The sequence below is a fragment of the Drosophila teissieri genome, chromosome 2L (assembly GCF_016746235.2).
Source record: "Drosophila teissieri strain GT53w chromosome 2L, Prin_Dtei_1.1, whole genome shotgun sequence".
NCBI lineage: Eukaryota > Metazoa > Arthropoda > Insecta > Diptera > Drosophilidae > Drosophila > Drosophila teissieri.
The window spans coordinates 11,171,705-11,186,584 of record NC_053029.1 but is presented as its reverse complement, the minus strand read 5'-3'; the positions used below and the strand labels follow the sequence as shown (position 1 = coordinate 11,186,584).

Below are 14,880 nucleotides of genomic sequence, written 5' to 3'. Positions count from 1 at the left end.
TATCGATATTTTTTAATAAAAATAAATATTCACATGATATCAAATATCGCTTTTCTTTTCTTTTAAATTATATTTTGGATATTTCTTATTGGCCACACTAATAAGACGTTAAAAAAACGAAAACAATATAAGTTATTAATCTGAAATAATCAGCAACATATGCAGCAAACCCATGAATATGAACGGCAATTCGCCAAATCTTTTGTCGCACTTAAAAAGTAAGCATCAAGAGACGTATTTAAAGTGTGTAAAAGTAAGTTCGAATATTCAAATTTGCTTTGGGATTTGTGTATTTCCCGCCAAATCTTTAGCTTGAGAGCGCCGGCTATTTTTTCGCGTGTGTGTGTTCATTCCCGCCAATTTTTGTATAACTGATTTCATTTGAAAATAAATAGCCCACAAGTTCAATTTCAATTTGTTTTATCAGAAATTTAAATTTATACATTTTTCATTTTTAAATGTACTTCCAGAAACCGACTACCAAAAAACTAAAAAAAAACGTTTAAGTTGTCGTCGACATCAAGGAAACATTTCTTAAATTTAAATGAAATTATTGACACTTTGATTTATTTAAACAAAAATATTTCGAAATTACTTTGAGCAAACTACTAAAATGATCAGAAAAGCGGCGACACGAACCTCGTTCTAGTTGGAATATATGAGATTTCAAGAAAAAAATATTGCAAAAGTCCAATTGGTGTTATTAACCGAATCTCCATATCTGTGTATGTATGCAATGCACTAATAACGGAAAAGAATATATAACAGTTAATTGTAAAAGGTAATTGTAAAAAGTTAAACAACAATTCTCATAAATTTGATTATGTTTTTGAAATGTGTTCTCTTTACATTCGATTTGAAGAGACTTCGATTTTCGATAGCGATATCGATCCTCTGTTATCGAAGCATCGTGAAGTATCGAGTACGGATTCCACACTGAAGTTTGAAATCATTCTCGCGAGTGGATCTCTCGAAATCGGACGTTTTTCGAGTCGGCGCCGGGTCGAGTCGAGGGCCCCAACTTGGAATTTTCTTTCCGATTGACTTGGAAAATATCTTCTTCGTCGTGTGCGAGTGTGTGTGTGTGTGCGCGGTGTGGAGTTTATAAAAAGAAGTCGAAAAGTGTTTGCCGCATCAACGAAAATCAAAACACCCAAGAAGAGTGTTTGTTGTTTTGTCTGTATAACAGAAAACTCATTTTCTCAACTTCACCTCCGCACATCGATCAAGGACCAGATATAGATGCATCATATGTAGCTGAATTAAAGTATCCGGTAGGTTGAAGAATCTTCAGGAACCGACTTACAGTTAGTTTTTGGATCCACGCGTAGTTTTTACGCAGGTTTCTACAGCTGCAGTTCCCCCGTCTCGCTCGCTCCTTCTCCTTGCCTACTTTGTCTCTTTCTTGAGGTTTATCTTGTGGCCTGTTTTTGTTGTTACTTCACTTGCGTACTTCTATTTCCACTCCTTCGCATCCGCTGCCGTTGTTGTTATTGTTGCTGTGGCACACTGCCTCTTTTTATCGCCTCTCTGTTACGAACAGAAAACTCAAGATAACTCCCAAAAAGTCGAAGGGGCATGGATTTTCGATGCATTTTAAGATCCCCAAAACGTTTTATTGAATTTTGGGGTAAAAACAAAAATATACTAATATATTATATCTTTTAAAAAGAAATATTTTATACTGAGGTAACGTTTTTTTAATATTTTGTTTAAAAAGAAATAATTTTCCCAAGGTATCCGAGTTTTTTTTAGAGTTTTTTAAAGATTTTGAATTTGTTTAATAAGAAATAATTTTCAAATTAAAGTTATCAAAGGTATACAAGTTTTTTAGATTTTGAAAGTTTTTCTGTCGTACACTTTTAAAATAATGAAAGGATTCAATTGTTAGCAAGTTTTTATATTTAAATTATAATGTATTTCCGTTAAATTCCTATTAATAATTTGTTTTAGTTACCATGCAAGTAAAAATAATCTCGATAAGAACTAAGATAATCTAGGTTGATATATAAATGAGCAATGCACTTCAGATTTTTTGATGTAGGCATATTTCAGTATCTCATAGATACCTTATAAACTGTAGGATTCTCGTCAAGTTCCAGATAAGTTTATTTAAAATATTTCCCTTGTTTGTCTCCATTTTCTAGTCTTTCCAAAAGTTACTCTATGTCCCATGGATCAGAGCAAAGAAGCATTTGAATGCACAACTACTTGGCTAGGGAATTTTTGTAGATTAAGCATACAAACCCGAACATATAGAAACATGATGCCATAAGGCGGCAATGGCAAGCCAAGTGAATGACTGCATGTGGACTACAAAAGTGCATCGCCAAGCTGATTTTCATTATTTCAGCGACAATGGAACGGGCTAATTAAAATGTGAGCCGGGCCTGTCGCCTTGATGCAGATGTGCAGCCGACGAATTCATTTATCTAGATTGGATTGCGGACTGTGGGCAGAAAGGATTTAGTCGGTGTCTTCTAATTATAGCCGCTCTATCGCGGTCTGATCTCATATTTAGGCGGTAGACTTCCACAACATGTGTGCTCCAGACTGAGAATTGAAATTCGGGGCTGGGGTTGGAATGGTGCATATGTGTACAGTGTAAACATACAGTGGTCAGTCGCGAAGAAAGTTTTAAGTTCATTAAGATTTTAGTTTTGAACATCAAAGTTTCATATCATTTATAATGCCTGGTATTATGTATGTATAGTTTCAGGGTTTTAGGTTGATAAAATGCATAGAGCTTACATAAGCATCAGAGAACTGAGATCTGGAAACCAACCAGCCATAAGATATTTTTCTAAATAACAGCTTATGTTTCAAAGAAATCAATGAAATCCGTAATGACACATGAATTTGAGTTCTCACTGTCCACTGATTGACTGCATGAAATCATATTTTTTATTTGTATGGTCAAATAAGCTTTGTGCCTTGATGAAATTGGAAATATAAACAACGTCGCCCGGCAAAACTAAGAACACATGAGCCACGGCAATTGTATGAGCAAATTTTTATGAACTGGCTATACACAGATATGCACGACTACCAAATGTACATATATACAGACCCCTACACTTAGATACAGATACACATCCAGCGAAGTCGAGAATCGTGGAGCGCTCCAGTGCTCCACTGCTTCATCATTTACCCACACACATACATATGAACGAACCCATATTCTTATAGTGTATTTGGCTTGTATGCCTGGTAAATTTACGTTTTGTTTCTTTACTTATTTGTTTATTTGCCCGTTTCCTCGGCGGCAAGACGAACGAAAACGAAATTAACCAACGCACAAATAGCAAACAACAAAGTTTAAACACACTCCAAGTAATTGAGTCTGGAGCGGAGTCGAAACTTTCCCATGTTCCATGGAGCTAGAGCTCCCCAGAAAAAGTGTATCTGTGAATGAACTCTTATCGGGGCAGTTGAAATTATGAAATATGTATTATTAGACTGGGGAGAGCAGCTCTATGTTTGGGTCTAGAAAATGTGTTGGTCCTAAAAACTTGGTTTCTTATCTCGCCGGCTCGTAGCTCAGTTTCTGATTCCCGATTTTGGTGGCCGACTTTTCCCTGCCCCTCTGAAATACTCTCGATAAGAACTTAAAGGTCATCGAAACATAATTCATATTTTTTTATTTATTAAATATAAATAATACATATCCTACATTTTATTCTGCTATACTTCTTCTTTTTTATATTTTATTTCTATAAAATCGAAAATATACACAAATCTTGAATTGTATTCTGTGCGACTCGTACTACAAATGAAAACTGATAAAAACAGTGATCCAACGCACCAGGCAACAACGGATTATGCTATACCATTATCGGACCTTATATTGAGAGTAGTCGGATTGATAATAGCATCCATTCAGTTTCAGTTTAAGATTCGGTTTGCGTCTCAGTTGGTGCGTAAGATTCGTTGGGCGCGGATGCCTTTTTTTAATAGTACGTAAATAAATCGGTTTTTTCTTATTTTGTTGAAAATTAGAGCATCTCAGTTGATAAGCAGATCACTGTGAGGCTAGAAGCGTGAAGTTTGTTTAGAGACTAAAATGGAAACCAAAGGAAAATTATTAATAATGAAATCTGTTAATTTTCAGCTACAGGACTAGTTGGAAAATACCACAATGAATGAATAAATGTTTTAATTAAGAAAAAGGAAGAGAGTGGTTAAGTAAGTAGCAAAGCACTGTTTTCAATTTATGATCTAATAATAGTTGGTGAAATTTATAAATTTTGTATTATCAGTGATCAGTGGATCATTTAGAGAACTGATAGCTGAATCACCAACTTTTTTTTTGGAATAGTATTGGCAAGAATACTTTATAACAAACCAATTGTATTAAATTTTTATAGATTTTCATACTGAGGATCACGTGGACAAGTGTAAGAGATCCCCTTAAAAACGAACGAAAAGAAAAGAAAAGCAACTGATTAAAGTCCCGGCCGGAAGTGCCCCAGTGGAACGCGACCCCAACAACTGAGAGCCCGATCGAGATGTTGGAGCTGCGGCTTATCGTGGTCATTGTGCTCGCCCTGCTCAGCAGCCAGTGGGACCCAGTGGACTCCCAAAGACCGCCCCAGCATGGCCGACGCGATCGCCCGAAATATCCGCCGAACAAGTTTATCAAGACGCATCCATGCGAGAGATCCTCCTGCTACCCGGCCACGGGTAATCTTCTGATCGGCAGGGAAAACCGCCTGACTGCCAGCTCCACGTGTGGTCTGCACTCGCCGGAGAGATTCTGCATCCTGTCCCATCTGCAGGACAAGAAGTGCTTCCTCTGCGACACGCGGGAGGAGACCAAGCAAGATCCGTACAAGAATCATCGCATCGGCCAGATCATATATAAAACCAAGCCGGGTACTAACCTACCCACCTGGTGGCAGTCCGAGAACGGCAAGGAAAATGCCACCATTCAACTGGATCTGGAGGCGGAGTTCCACTTCACCCATTTGATCATAACCTTCACCACCTTCCGACCGGCGGCCATGTATATCGAGAGATCCTTTGATTTCGGACAGAGCTGGCACATCTACAGATATTTCGCCTACGACTGCAAGGAATCGTTCCCGGGAGTGCCCACTGTCCTGGAAAACATCACCGATGTGATGTGCACCTCGCGGTACTCCAACGTGGAGCCGTCGAGGAACGGTGAGGTGATCTTTAGGGTGCTGCCACCAAACATCAATGTTACAGATCCCTATGCGGAGCACGTGCAGAACCAGCTGAAGATGACCAATCTCAGGATTCAGATGACCAAGCTGCACAAGCTGGGAGACAATCTTTTGGATAGCAGATTGGAGAACGAGGAGAAGTACTACTACGGCATCTCCAACATGGTGGTGCGCGGATCCTGCTCCTGCTACGGCCACGCCTCTCAGTGTCTCCCATTGGACCCCGCGTTTTCCCAGGCGGATAATGAAGATGGCATGGTCCATGGCCGGTGTGAGTGTACCCACAACACCAAGGGAATGAATTGCGAAGAGTGCGAGGATTTCTTCAACGATCTGCCCTGGAAACCGGCCTTTGGAAAGAAAACGAATGCTTGTAAGAAATGTGAGTGCAACGATCACGCCGTTAGCTGTCACTTCGATGAGAATGTCTTCACTGCATCCGGATTCGTTTCCGGCGGCGTGTGCGACAATTGCTTGCACAATACCCGTGGTCAGCATTGCGAGGAGTGCATGCCGTACTTTTACCGCGATCCCGCGCAGGACATAACGTCCGAAAATGTTTGCCTGCCCTGTGACTGTGATCCTGAAGGCTCGTCGGACGACGGCATCTGCGACTCCCTAAATGATGTAGTGGATGGAGCTGTAGCAGGTGCCTGCCATTGCAAGGCCTTTGTCACGGGACGTCGTTGTAATCAGTGCAAGGATGGCTACTGGAATCTGCGGTCGGATAACCCCGAGGGCTGCGAGCCATGCACCTGCAACGCCCTGGGCACTCTGAACAACTCCGGATGCGTGATGCGCACCGGAGAGTGCAAGTGCAAGAAATATGTGACGGGCAAGGACTGTAACCAGTGTATGCCGGAGACCTATGGACTTTCGGAATCGCCGGAGGGCTGCTCCCTGTGTAACTGCGATTCTGGTGGATCCTACGATAATTACTGCGATGTCATAAGCGGTCAATGTCGCTGCAGGCCCCACATGACGGGAAGATCCTGCTCGCAGCCGAAGCAGAATTACTTCATTCCCTTGCTGCCCGAGGTTCATGAAGCAGAGGTGGTTGACGAGTGCATCTCCTACGGCGCCAATGGTAACTGCAGCCTGGTGGCCGAATCTCCGGATGGCAGCTTCACGGGCATTGGTTTCACCAGGGTCCCCGAGAACTCGGAACTGGTGTTCACCGTCGGCGATATTCCTCGATCCATGCCATATGATGTGGTTATACGTTATCAGAGCACTTCTCGAGGAGATTGGGAGGACGCGTTTATCACTCTGGTACGACCCGATCAGGTGGATCCTGAAGGCGGATGCGGTGAACTAGCGGCAGCCACTTCTTCGGAAACCAGGATTCCGTTCTCCCTTCCCGAACGCAGCCGTCAGGTGGTCGCTCTGAATGAAGTATGCTTGGAAGCTGGAAAGGTTTATAAATTCCGAATTTACTTTGAGCGCAAGCGACACGACGTGGACAGTCCCACAGCCACGATCTTGGTGGATTCCCTAACCCTTATTCCCCGCATCGATGTGACGCCCATCTTCCAAGGTTCCGTCCTGGCCGATATTCGCCGAAATGATTATGAGAAATACAATTGCAAATCCTCCTTGTACGATATGAACTACAAGTCCGATCCGAAGTGTCAGGACCTTGACAATATCCTCAGTGTGTTTGTCCACGACGGAGCCAGCATGTGTAACTGCAATCCCACCGGATCGCTCAGCAAGGAGTGCGAATCCAATGGAGGCTACTGCCAGTGTAAGCCCAATGTGGTGGGCAGGCAGTGCGACCAGTGTGCTCCGGGCACCTATGGTTTTGGTCCCGAAGGCTGCAAGGCGTGCGATTGCAACAGCATCGGATCGAAGGATAAAATCTGCGACCTGATCACCGGCCAGTGCCAGTGTGTGCCCAATACTTACGGCAGGGAGTGCAATCAGTGCCAGCCGGGCTATTGGAACTTCCCCGAGTGCCGGGTGTGCCAGTGCAATGGCCATGCGGCCACGTGTGATCCCATTCAAGGAACCTGTATAGATTGTCAGGTAAGAATGCTAAATCTGGTTCATAATGTAGAAAAATTAACACACTCTTTAATCCCGTTTCTCTTACCACCAGGACTCGACCACGGGCTATAGCTGCGACAGCTGTCTGGACGGGTACTACGGAAACCCACTGTTCGGCAGTGAGATCGGATGCCGACCATGCCGCTGCCCGGAGACGGTGGCCAGTGGCATGGCCCACGCAGATGGCTGCTCCCTGGACACACGGAACAATAACATGCTGTGCCACTGCCAGGAGGGATATTCCGGCTCACGTTGCGAGATATGTGCGGACAACTTCTTCGGCAACCCGGACAACGGCGGCACCTGCTCCAAGTGCGAGTGCAGCAACAATGTCGATCTGTATGACACTGGCAACTGCGATCGGCAGACGGGAGCTTGCCTGAAGTGCTTGTATCAGACGACTGGCGATCACTGCGAGCTGTGCAAGGATGGATTCTATGGGGACGCACTGCAGCAGAATTGCCGGCAGTGTGAATGCGATTTCCTTGGAACGAATAACACCATAGCTCATTGCGATCGCTATACGGGCCAGTGTCCCTGCTTGCCGAATGTCCAGGGTGTGCGTTGCGATCAGTGTGCCGAGAACCACTGGAAGATCGCCTCTGGCGAGGGATGTGAAAGCTGCAACTGCGATCCGATTGGAGCTCTCCACGAACAGTGCAATTCCTACACCGGACAATGCCAGTGCAAGCCAGGATTTGGCGGCAGGGCGTGTAATCAGTGCCAGGCTCATTACTGGGGCAATCCCAACGAGAAGTGCCAGCCATGCGAGTGCGATCAGTTTGGAGCTGCTGATTTCCAGTGCGACCGGGAGACGGGTAATTGTGTTTGCCACGAGGGCATTGGGGGCTACAAGTGTAACGAGTGCGCCAGGGGCTACATTGGTCAGTTCCCACACTGCTCACCTTGCGGCGAATGCTTCAACAACTGGGATTTGATCTTGAGTGCCCTGGAAGATGCAACCACTGCCACTATTCTACGAGCCAAGGAAATCAAGCAAGTGGGAGCCACAGGAGCCTACACGTCCGAGTTCAGTGAGCTGGATAAGAAGTTGCAACACATTAGGAATCTGCTGCAGAACACCTCAGTTAGTCTGGACGATATCGAGAAACTGGACCAGGAAACCCAATCCCTTAGGGACCAACTTCAGGCGTCCCATGGCCGATTGAGTGAAACCGAGCAGAACCTGGATAATATATACAGTTCGCTGAGTTTGTCGGGCGTGGAGCTGGAGAGTCTGCAAAATCATTCCAGATTGGTGCAACAACTGTCCAAGGAACTGAAGGAAAACGGCATACAACTGCAGGAGTCGAATATCGAGGGAGCTTTGAACCTCACACGCCACGCCTACGAAAGAGTCAGCAATTTGTCGACCCTTAAAGAGGAGGCCAATGAACTAGCCTCCAACACCGATAGGAATTGCAAGAGAGTGGAAAATCTGTCTAACAAGATCCAAGCCGAAGCCGAAAACCTGGCAAACAATGACAAGCAAATCACAGACTACCGAGCAGAGTTGACTTCTCTAACCTCCCAGATTCCCGAGCTGAACAACCAGGTGTGCGGCAAGGCAGGCGATCCTTGTGATAGTTTGTGCGGCGGTGCTGGATGCGGCCATTGTGGCGGTTTTCTGTCCTGCGAACGTGGCGCCAAAACCCACTCGGAGGAAGCCCTTAAGGTGGCCAAGGATGCCGAGTCGGCCATTACCAATAAGAAGGATCAGGCGGATCAAACGATCAGGGCTCTAACCCAGGCCAAGCTGAATGCCTCCGAGGCGTATGAGAAGGCCAAGAGGGGCTTCGAGCAATCCGAGCGTTATCTGAACCAAACCAATGCCAATATCAAGCTCGCTGAAAACCTATTCTCAGCCCTCAATAATTTCCAGGAGAACAAGACAGCTGCTCCGTCGGAGAGCAAAGAACTGGCACAGAAAACTCTCAGCCTGGACCTGAAACTGGAACCCGAGGAGATTGAGACCCTAGGAGACCAGATCAACAGGGCTGTCTCATCGCTGAAGAATGTTGAAGCTATCATCTATAGGACCAAACCCGATTTGGACAGGGTCAATAATCTGCAGAGCATTGCCAATGCCACCAAGGAGAAAGCCGACAAGATCCTGGACTCTGCCAATTCTGTCGTGGAGAACCTGGCGGCGGCAGATGAATCACAGGGTAAGGCCAAGGATGCCATACAGCAGGCGAACAGCAACATTGAGTTAGCCGGTAAGGATCTGGAGAAGATCGATGAGGAAACGAATTCCGCCGAAGCTCCAGCCAATAACACAGCCCAGCAGGTTGAGAAATTGGCCAAGAAAGTGCAGAAACTGCAGAATAATATAATTAAGAACGATCGCGATGCCAAGGAGATTACCAAGGAGGCGAATAGCGTTAAACTGGATGCCATGCGGGCTCGAGGAGAGGCCAACAATCTACAGTCGGCCACAAGTGCCACCAATCAGACCCTCACCGACCGAGCCAGTCGCTCGGAAAATGCCAGGGAGAGGGCCAAGCAGCTCCTCCAGAGGGCCTCCAAACTAACCGTCGACACGAACGCCAAGCTGAAGGATCTGAACGATCTGCAGACCGTCTATCTGAACAAGAACCAACAACTGCTGCGATTGCAGGCCGAGATTGGTCCCTTGAACAAGGAGCTCAACGAGCACCTCATTCACATCAAGGAGCGGGGGTCGCACTACAGGCAGTGCTATACGTAGATCCGGAAACGTAAGCAATCTTCACGTTTTTATACTACTAGTGCTAAAACTAATCAACATCATACTAAATCTTTAGAACACAAAATACAGTTTTCGATCATTAGATACTATAAATTCTTGTAGTCAGACCTAAATTGTATTACATTTTTTCTACATTTAATTAAAATTGGTATTTATTTTGTTCCAAAGAGTAAAATGCTCCGTTGGTTCCCATTTATGTAGTCAACTTTTTAATGCTTAGAAATGAGTTTGTTACATTTCAAATTAAACCATTTTTTTCTTCAGCTAGTGAATTTTTGTAACTAATATTTCCATGTTTTCAGATCCATCTGCGTGGCCATCTAAATTGCCATATTCATGAACAAATACGAGAATCAAGTAAAGAACTACAAGAACAACTAGGAAGGCGACAGTTATTATGTAACCACTGTTAAGTTACCGTTACGTTTTGTACTCTAAGCGAAAACCAACACTGCAATGTTAATTTTAAAAATTGAGCGAAAGAAATCGATGCCTTCACTTTTAATGTGTACACACTGAGCTAAGTTTTTCTTATACTATCCCTATACCATTTTGTAATGCAATTAATGTAATTAAATAAAACTACTTAAATGTGGAAATGTCTGGCAATTGTTTGGGCTCGATCGGGAGAGGAATGAGATGGCCATTTAAATGGAGAGCGACAGGTGAGAGTATTTTGGCAGCACAGGTTTACTTCCCTACAATAAATTTCTTTCGCTGAAAAATATGGAGTAATTGGTATTCTTGCAATGTAATTATAAAAGTAAGTTATTAGCTAGTTTTTAAAAATAAAGATTGGCAGTAATAAAACTTAATGCATTGGATGTTTATGCTTTACGCTTTATGCTCGCTTCACTGTACTTTGATTTGTATAGTATTAGTTCTTTTGCTGCCATAAACATTGCCATTTTATTCCATTTTCCGTTTTGTTTTAGTTGTTCTGCGCGTCGCGTGCGGCGTGTTTTTGTTTTGAATTTTCGCCTAATTAATTTTCCATAATATTTTTCGGGGGCCAGAGGTGTTTTTCTTTTTTTTTTTGAAAAACCGGAAGTTGTTACGAATGGATCACCGTTACAGAAGATCGTTAAGGAGCTCAGCAGGTATTTAACAACAATTAAAAGATTAATAATGCAGTTGGCACAGTTGCAGAGAAGCCCACTTCAAGCACAAAGGTCAAGGTAATGCAAAGAATGCCAATAATGCTTAAAATCATGCAATTTGTAGTTTTTCCTGCCTGCTCGAAAATCACTAAAGTTTTACATGAAAAGAGTACCTCTGCTGACTATCGATACGAGTTATCGCCACAACGATATCGATATATCAATAGGAGTTATCGCCACAACGATATCGATATATCAATAGGTCATAAATTTCAGCTGAAATCTCAACAAGTGCAAGATTCCAGCTCTGTTTTAATTAAACGCAGCCGTGTCGCCGATGAAATCGGCATTGTTTAGTTCGGTATTCTCATTGCAGTGCGTGGAAATATATATACTTTGTATTTATTTATTGCGACATCCGTGCGGCCACTCACACGCACACAAACGCGGTTGACAGATGTGCGACGTGCTCACGTATAAGGAGCACACACTCACACACACGCACGCAGTGCGGATGTTCTGATTTTATGCAAGAAACTGAGTTTATTTTTAAAATAAGAAGAACATCTGAAAATATAATGCCAAAGAAAGGCGACGGGCGAGCGACGAAAGAGCGTGTGTAAGCGCAGAAAAAAGGGACACGGCGCAAAGGAACGGGGACGAACGTCGAACCAAAATAACGGGAACATCGGCGGCGGTGTAAAATTCTGAAAATAAGAAAATCAAAACAAAAGCAAAATAAAACGACATCTGACGTGTGCAGCTTCAAGTGCTTTTCCCCCAGAGTACGTTTTCCCCAAATGGACAGGGTTTTTCATTTTGCGAGCAATCTGCAATCTTTCTCATTCAATTGAGGTCGCGTCGGAATCTGCATAAGTGCATCAAAAAAAAGTTAAAATAATACAAATTCTGAACTCGAAATGAAGGATTTCTTAAATTTAGTTAAAAAGTTGTTTAAGCAATAAAACTGACAAATATTTAGTTACCATCAAAACTTGTCTCTAAAAATATTTTAGTTATAGATATAATTTGTTACAAACATAAACGATTTATGTAAACAAACAAATTCAATTCAAATTATTAAACAAGAATGTAAAAAATTATTTCATATATGTATGGTTCAAACTTGCGAAATCAATAACATGCATATCGAAATAATTTCATATTTTAACATACAAAATATTGTTCGAAATGATCTTAAGCAGAGTTCTTTGCAACCATAAAAACAAGAAATCCTCAGACATCGTATATTGTGAAATTATATTACTTCCGATTCCGTCCGAGTCTGAGAGAATTTAAACGGGAAAGTCTTGCATATTAAAAGCCCAACCCCTTTGTTGTTTATTTCGTTTTAATTTCGTTTTTTATTCCTTGCATATACATATGTACACACTGACACCCACTCACATCAATATCAACATTCACGGCTGACAGTTTCGCATGCGATTCGCTTGAAAAACATTGACAGAGCAGAAATCAAGCGCCAGCAGAGAATACAGATAGCCCGGCATTTCCCATGGACGACGAACTGGAAGACAAGGTGTTCTATCAGACATACGTATCGCACATGAAAATCCTGTCCAAATTTGCGGTGGGCTTCTCGTCCATCAACTCCCCGCTGGCCTACATATGGAAGCTGTGCCGACTGTATGTCCTGCGGCCGGAGGTCATCTTCTGCGGCTTGATCCTCTTCGTCCTGTTGCTCTATTTGCAAGCGGTAGATGTGTGGAGTCGCAGCATCCTGGGACGCATCCAGGCCACCCTCGGTCGCCAGAAGGCCGTCAAGATGATGGAGCTGTCGGCCAGCGCTGGTGATCACCAGAGCTGGGAGGAGTTGAAGCAGCAGAGCTCGGCTTTCGCGGTCCTTGGACGGAGGCCTCGAATGGAGGATAGGTTCGTTCCCCAGTTTTAACTATTGTAGCACTATATTAACTGAACTAAAATACTAAATACTAAAATCTTTAGAATGGGTGTAGCTGGAAAATACGACAATATTTTAGGATTTACAAATTGACTAACTGTGTTTTATTAGATTCAAATGGCCTATTCACGAATAAATTCTTGGCAGCACTTTGATATTCCTATTGCAAAACTTTATAGCTTTATAAATCTTTTCCATGTGCCAAACTGGGAAGAGATAATTATTTGGGCTCTTAGAAACGACTTTGAGACATCTCTATTAAAATTTACATTTTCCAAACAAATTAGCCTAATCACTTTTATTTACGTTGTAGATTTATTATCGAGGAGAACATCAACAACAACACTGGCATCTCCTTCTTTGCTGTTTTTGACGGTCATGGCGGCGAGTTTGCCGCAGACTTCGCCAAGGATGTGCTAGTGAAGAACATCTACAATAAGATCACCGAGATGTCCAAGCTGCTGAAGACAGAAGGACTTACCGGAGATTACGATAAAAGTCCCTATTTGGCGCGCAAGCAGAGTCGCAAGGAATCGAACAAGGAGAACACAGAACCCACGGCAGCGGTGGCGCGAAAGGATAGTCTAAGGAAGGCCCATAGCACCACGGTGGATTGCAGCGCTATTAAACAAAAGACAACCGAGGCATCTATTGCCGACATATACATGGTCCAACTGAACTCTGCGATGAGAGCCAGTGGAAATATGGGATCCGCCAAGGATTCCTTCCTGAATAACAACAACAATGCACAGAACGGAGCAGGTAATGCGCCACCTCCGAACTACGAAGCCAAGTGCTACATCGAAAACGGACGTATTAACTTTGGGAAATTGATCACGGACGAGATCATGTCGGCCGACTACAAGCTGGTGGAGCAAGCCAAGAGAGCGGTATGATCCCTTTTCTCCACTTATTTCCTATAGACCATTCTAACTGATTTCACTTTCAGACCAACATTGCGGGCACCACCGCTCTGATAGCTATTGTCCAAGGCTCCAAGCTGATTGTGGCCAATGTGGGTGATTCCCGCGGCGTCATGTACGACTGGCGGGGTATCGCCATACCGCTTTCCTTCGATCACAAGCCGCAGCAGGTGCGAGAACGAAAGAGGATCCACGATGCAGGCGGATTCATCGCCTTCCGAGGCGTTTGGCGCGTGGCCGGCGTGTTGGCCACGTCACGTGCTCTAGGGGACTATCCGCTTAAAGATAAGGTGGGAAATGGGATGATCACAATGAGTTACTAACGAAACTAATCTTGACTCTATTTTTAACCACACGCTTACAGAATCTGGTGATTGCTACGCCGGACATTTTGACCTTCGAACTAAACGATCACAAGTGAGTGAAGCCATTTTCAATACCGGGCAAACGACAGTTTTACAACTGATAATACACTAGACGTGTAATTAATTAAATACTTTCTTCTAGACCCCACTTTCTGATACTGGCCTCCGATGGCCTCTGGGACACGTTCAGCAACGAGGAGGCCTGCACCTTTGTCCAGGAGCACCTGAAAGAGCCGGACTTTGGCGCCAAATCTCTTACCATGGAATCCTATAAACGTGGCTCCGTGGACAACATCACCGTGCTGGTGATCGTCTTCAAGAACGATGTCTACAAGATTGGCAGCTCTGCGGGAAGAGCGGGAGAAGAATCCCTAAAAGTCCCAGCCAAATCTCAACCAGTTGCGCCTGCAGTTGTGCAACGCTCGAATTCAATCAAAACCAAATGAAAAACGAAACATTTGAGTGCCTGCTAAGAAATGCTCTTCAGCTTTTCTCCTAAAATTTCCTTCTCCCCCCCCAAAAAAAAAAACAAACAAAAGTGCCCGAAATTTTCTAGTTAGGCATTTTGCTAAATACCCTTTGACCTTTTGTTACTTGTCCAA

The 14,880-nt window shown here is 43.7% G+C and overlaps 2 protein-coding genes across 6 annotated transcripts; both read left to right on the top strand.

The window, feature by feature from the left end:
* Positions 1 to 970: 970 nt before the first annotated feature.
* On the top strand, positions 971 to 10,526 carry LOC122621782 (laminin subunit beta-1). Its single transcript, XM_043799761.1, has 5 exons — positions 971 to 1,274; positions 4,112 to 4,185; positions 4,368 to 7,217; positions 7,291 to 9,958; positions 10,272 to 10,526. Exons 3-4 carry the CDS (start codon positions 4,509 to 4,511, stop codon positions 9,946 to 9,948), a joined length of 5,367 nt encoding a protein of 1,788 aa, XP_043655696.1. The 5' UTR covers positions 971 to 1,274; positions 4,112 to 4,185; positions 4,368 to 4,508; the 3' UTR covers positions 9,949 to 9,958; positions 10,272 to 10,526.
* Positions 10,527 to 10,908: 382 nt separating this feature from the next.
* LOC122617381 (protein phosphatase 1L) lies at positions 10,909 to 14,793 on the top strand. Of its 5 annotated transcripts, none has more exons than XM_043793236.1 (7): positions 10,909 to 11,069; positions 11,119 to 11,147; positions 12,538 to 12,962; positions 13,304 to 13,880; positions 13,940 to 14,203; positions 14,278 to 14,330; positions 14,421 to 14,793. In XM_043793236.1, exons 1-7 carry the CDS (start codon positions 11,030 to 11,032, stop codon positions 14,722 to 14,724), a joined length of 1,692 nt encoding a protein of 563 aa, XP_043649171.1. In that variant the 5' UTR covers positions 10,909 to 11,029; the 3' UTR covers positions 14,725 to 14,793. The 5 variants fall into 5 exon arrangements, with proteins under 5 accessions (XP_043649171.1, XP_043649163.1, XP_043649195.1 ...); XM_043793228.1 differs by having other exon boundaries at positions 11,113 to 11,147; XM_043793260.1 differs by lacking the exon at positions 11,119 to 11,147 and having other exon boundaries at positions 10,911 to 11,069; positions 12,791 to 12,962.
* The last annotated feature ends 87 nt before the right edge of the window (positions 14,794 to 14,880 follow it).

Bases quoted from the DNA above. Each gene is read 5' to 3' on its own strand.
- LOC122617381 (XM_043793228.1), top strand. From the start codon at position 11,030: ATGGATCACCGTTACAGAAGATCGTTAAGGAGCTCAGCAG. The intron at 11,148-12,537 runs GTAATGCAAAGA...AAACATTGACAG, and splicing joins CTTCAAGCACAAAGGTCAAG to AGCAGAAATCAAGCGCCAGC. The intron at 13,881-13,939 runs GTATGATCCCTT...TTTCACTTTCAG, and splicing joins TGGAGCAAGCCAAGAGAGCG to ACCAACATTGCGGGCACCAC.
- LOC122621782 (XM_043799761.1), top strand. From the start codon at position 4,509: ATGTTGGAGCTGCGGCTTATCGTGGTCATTGTGCTCGCCCTGCTCAGC. The intron at 7,218-7,290 runs GTAAGAATGCTA...TCTTACCACCAG, and splicing joins GAACCTGTATAGATTGTCAG to GACTCGACCACGGGCTATAG.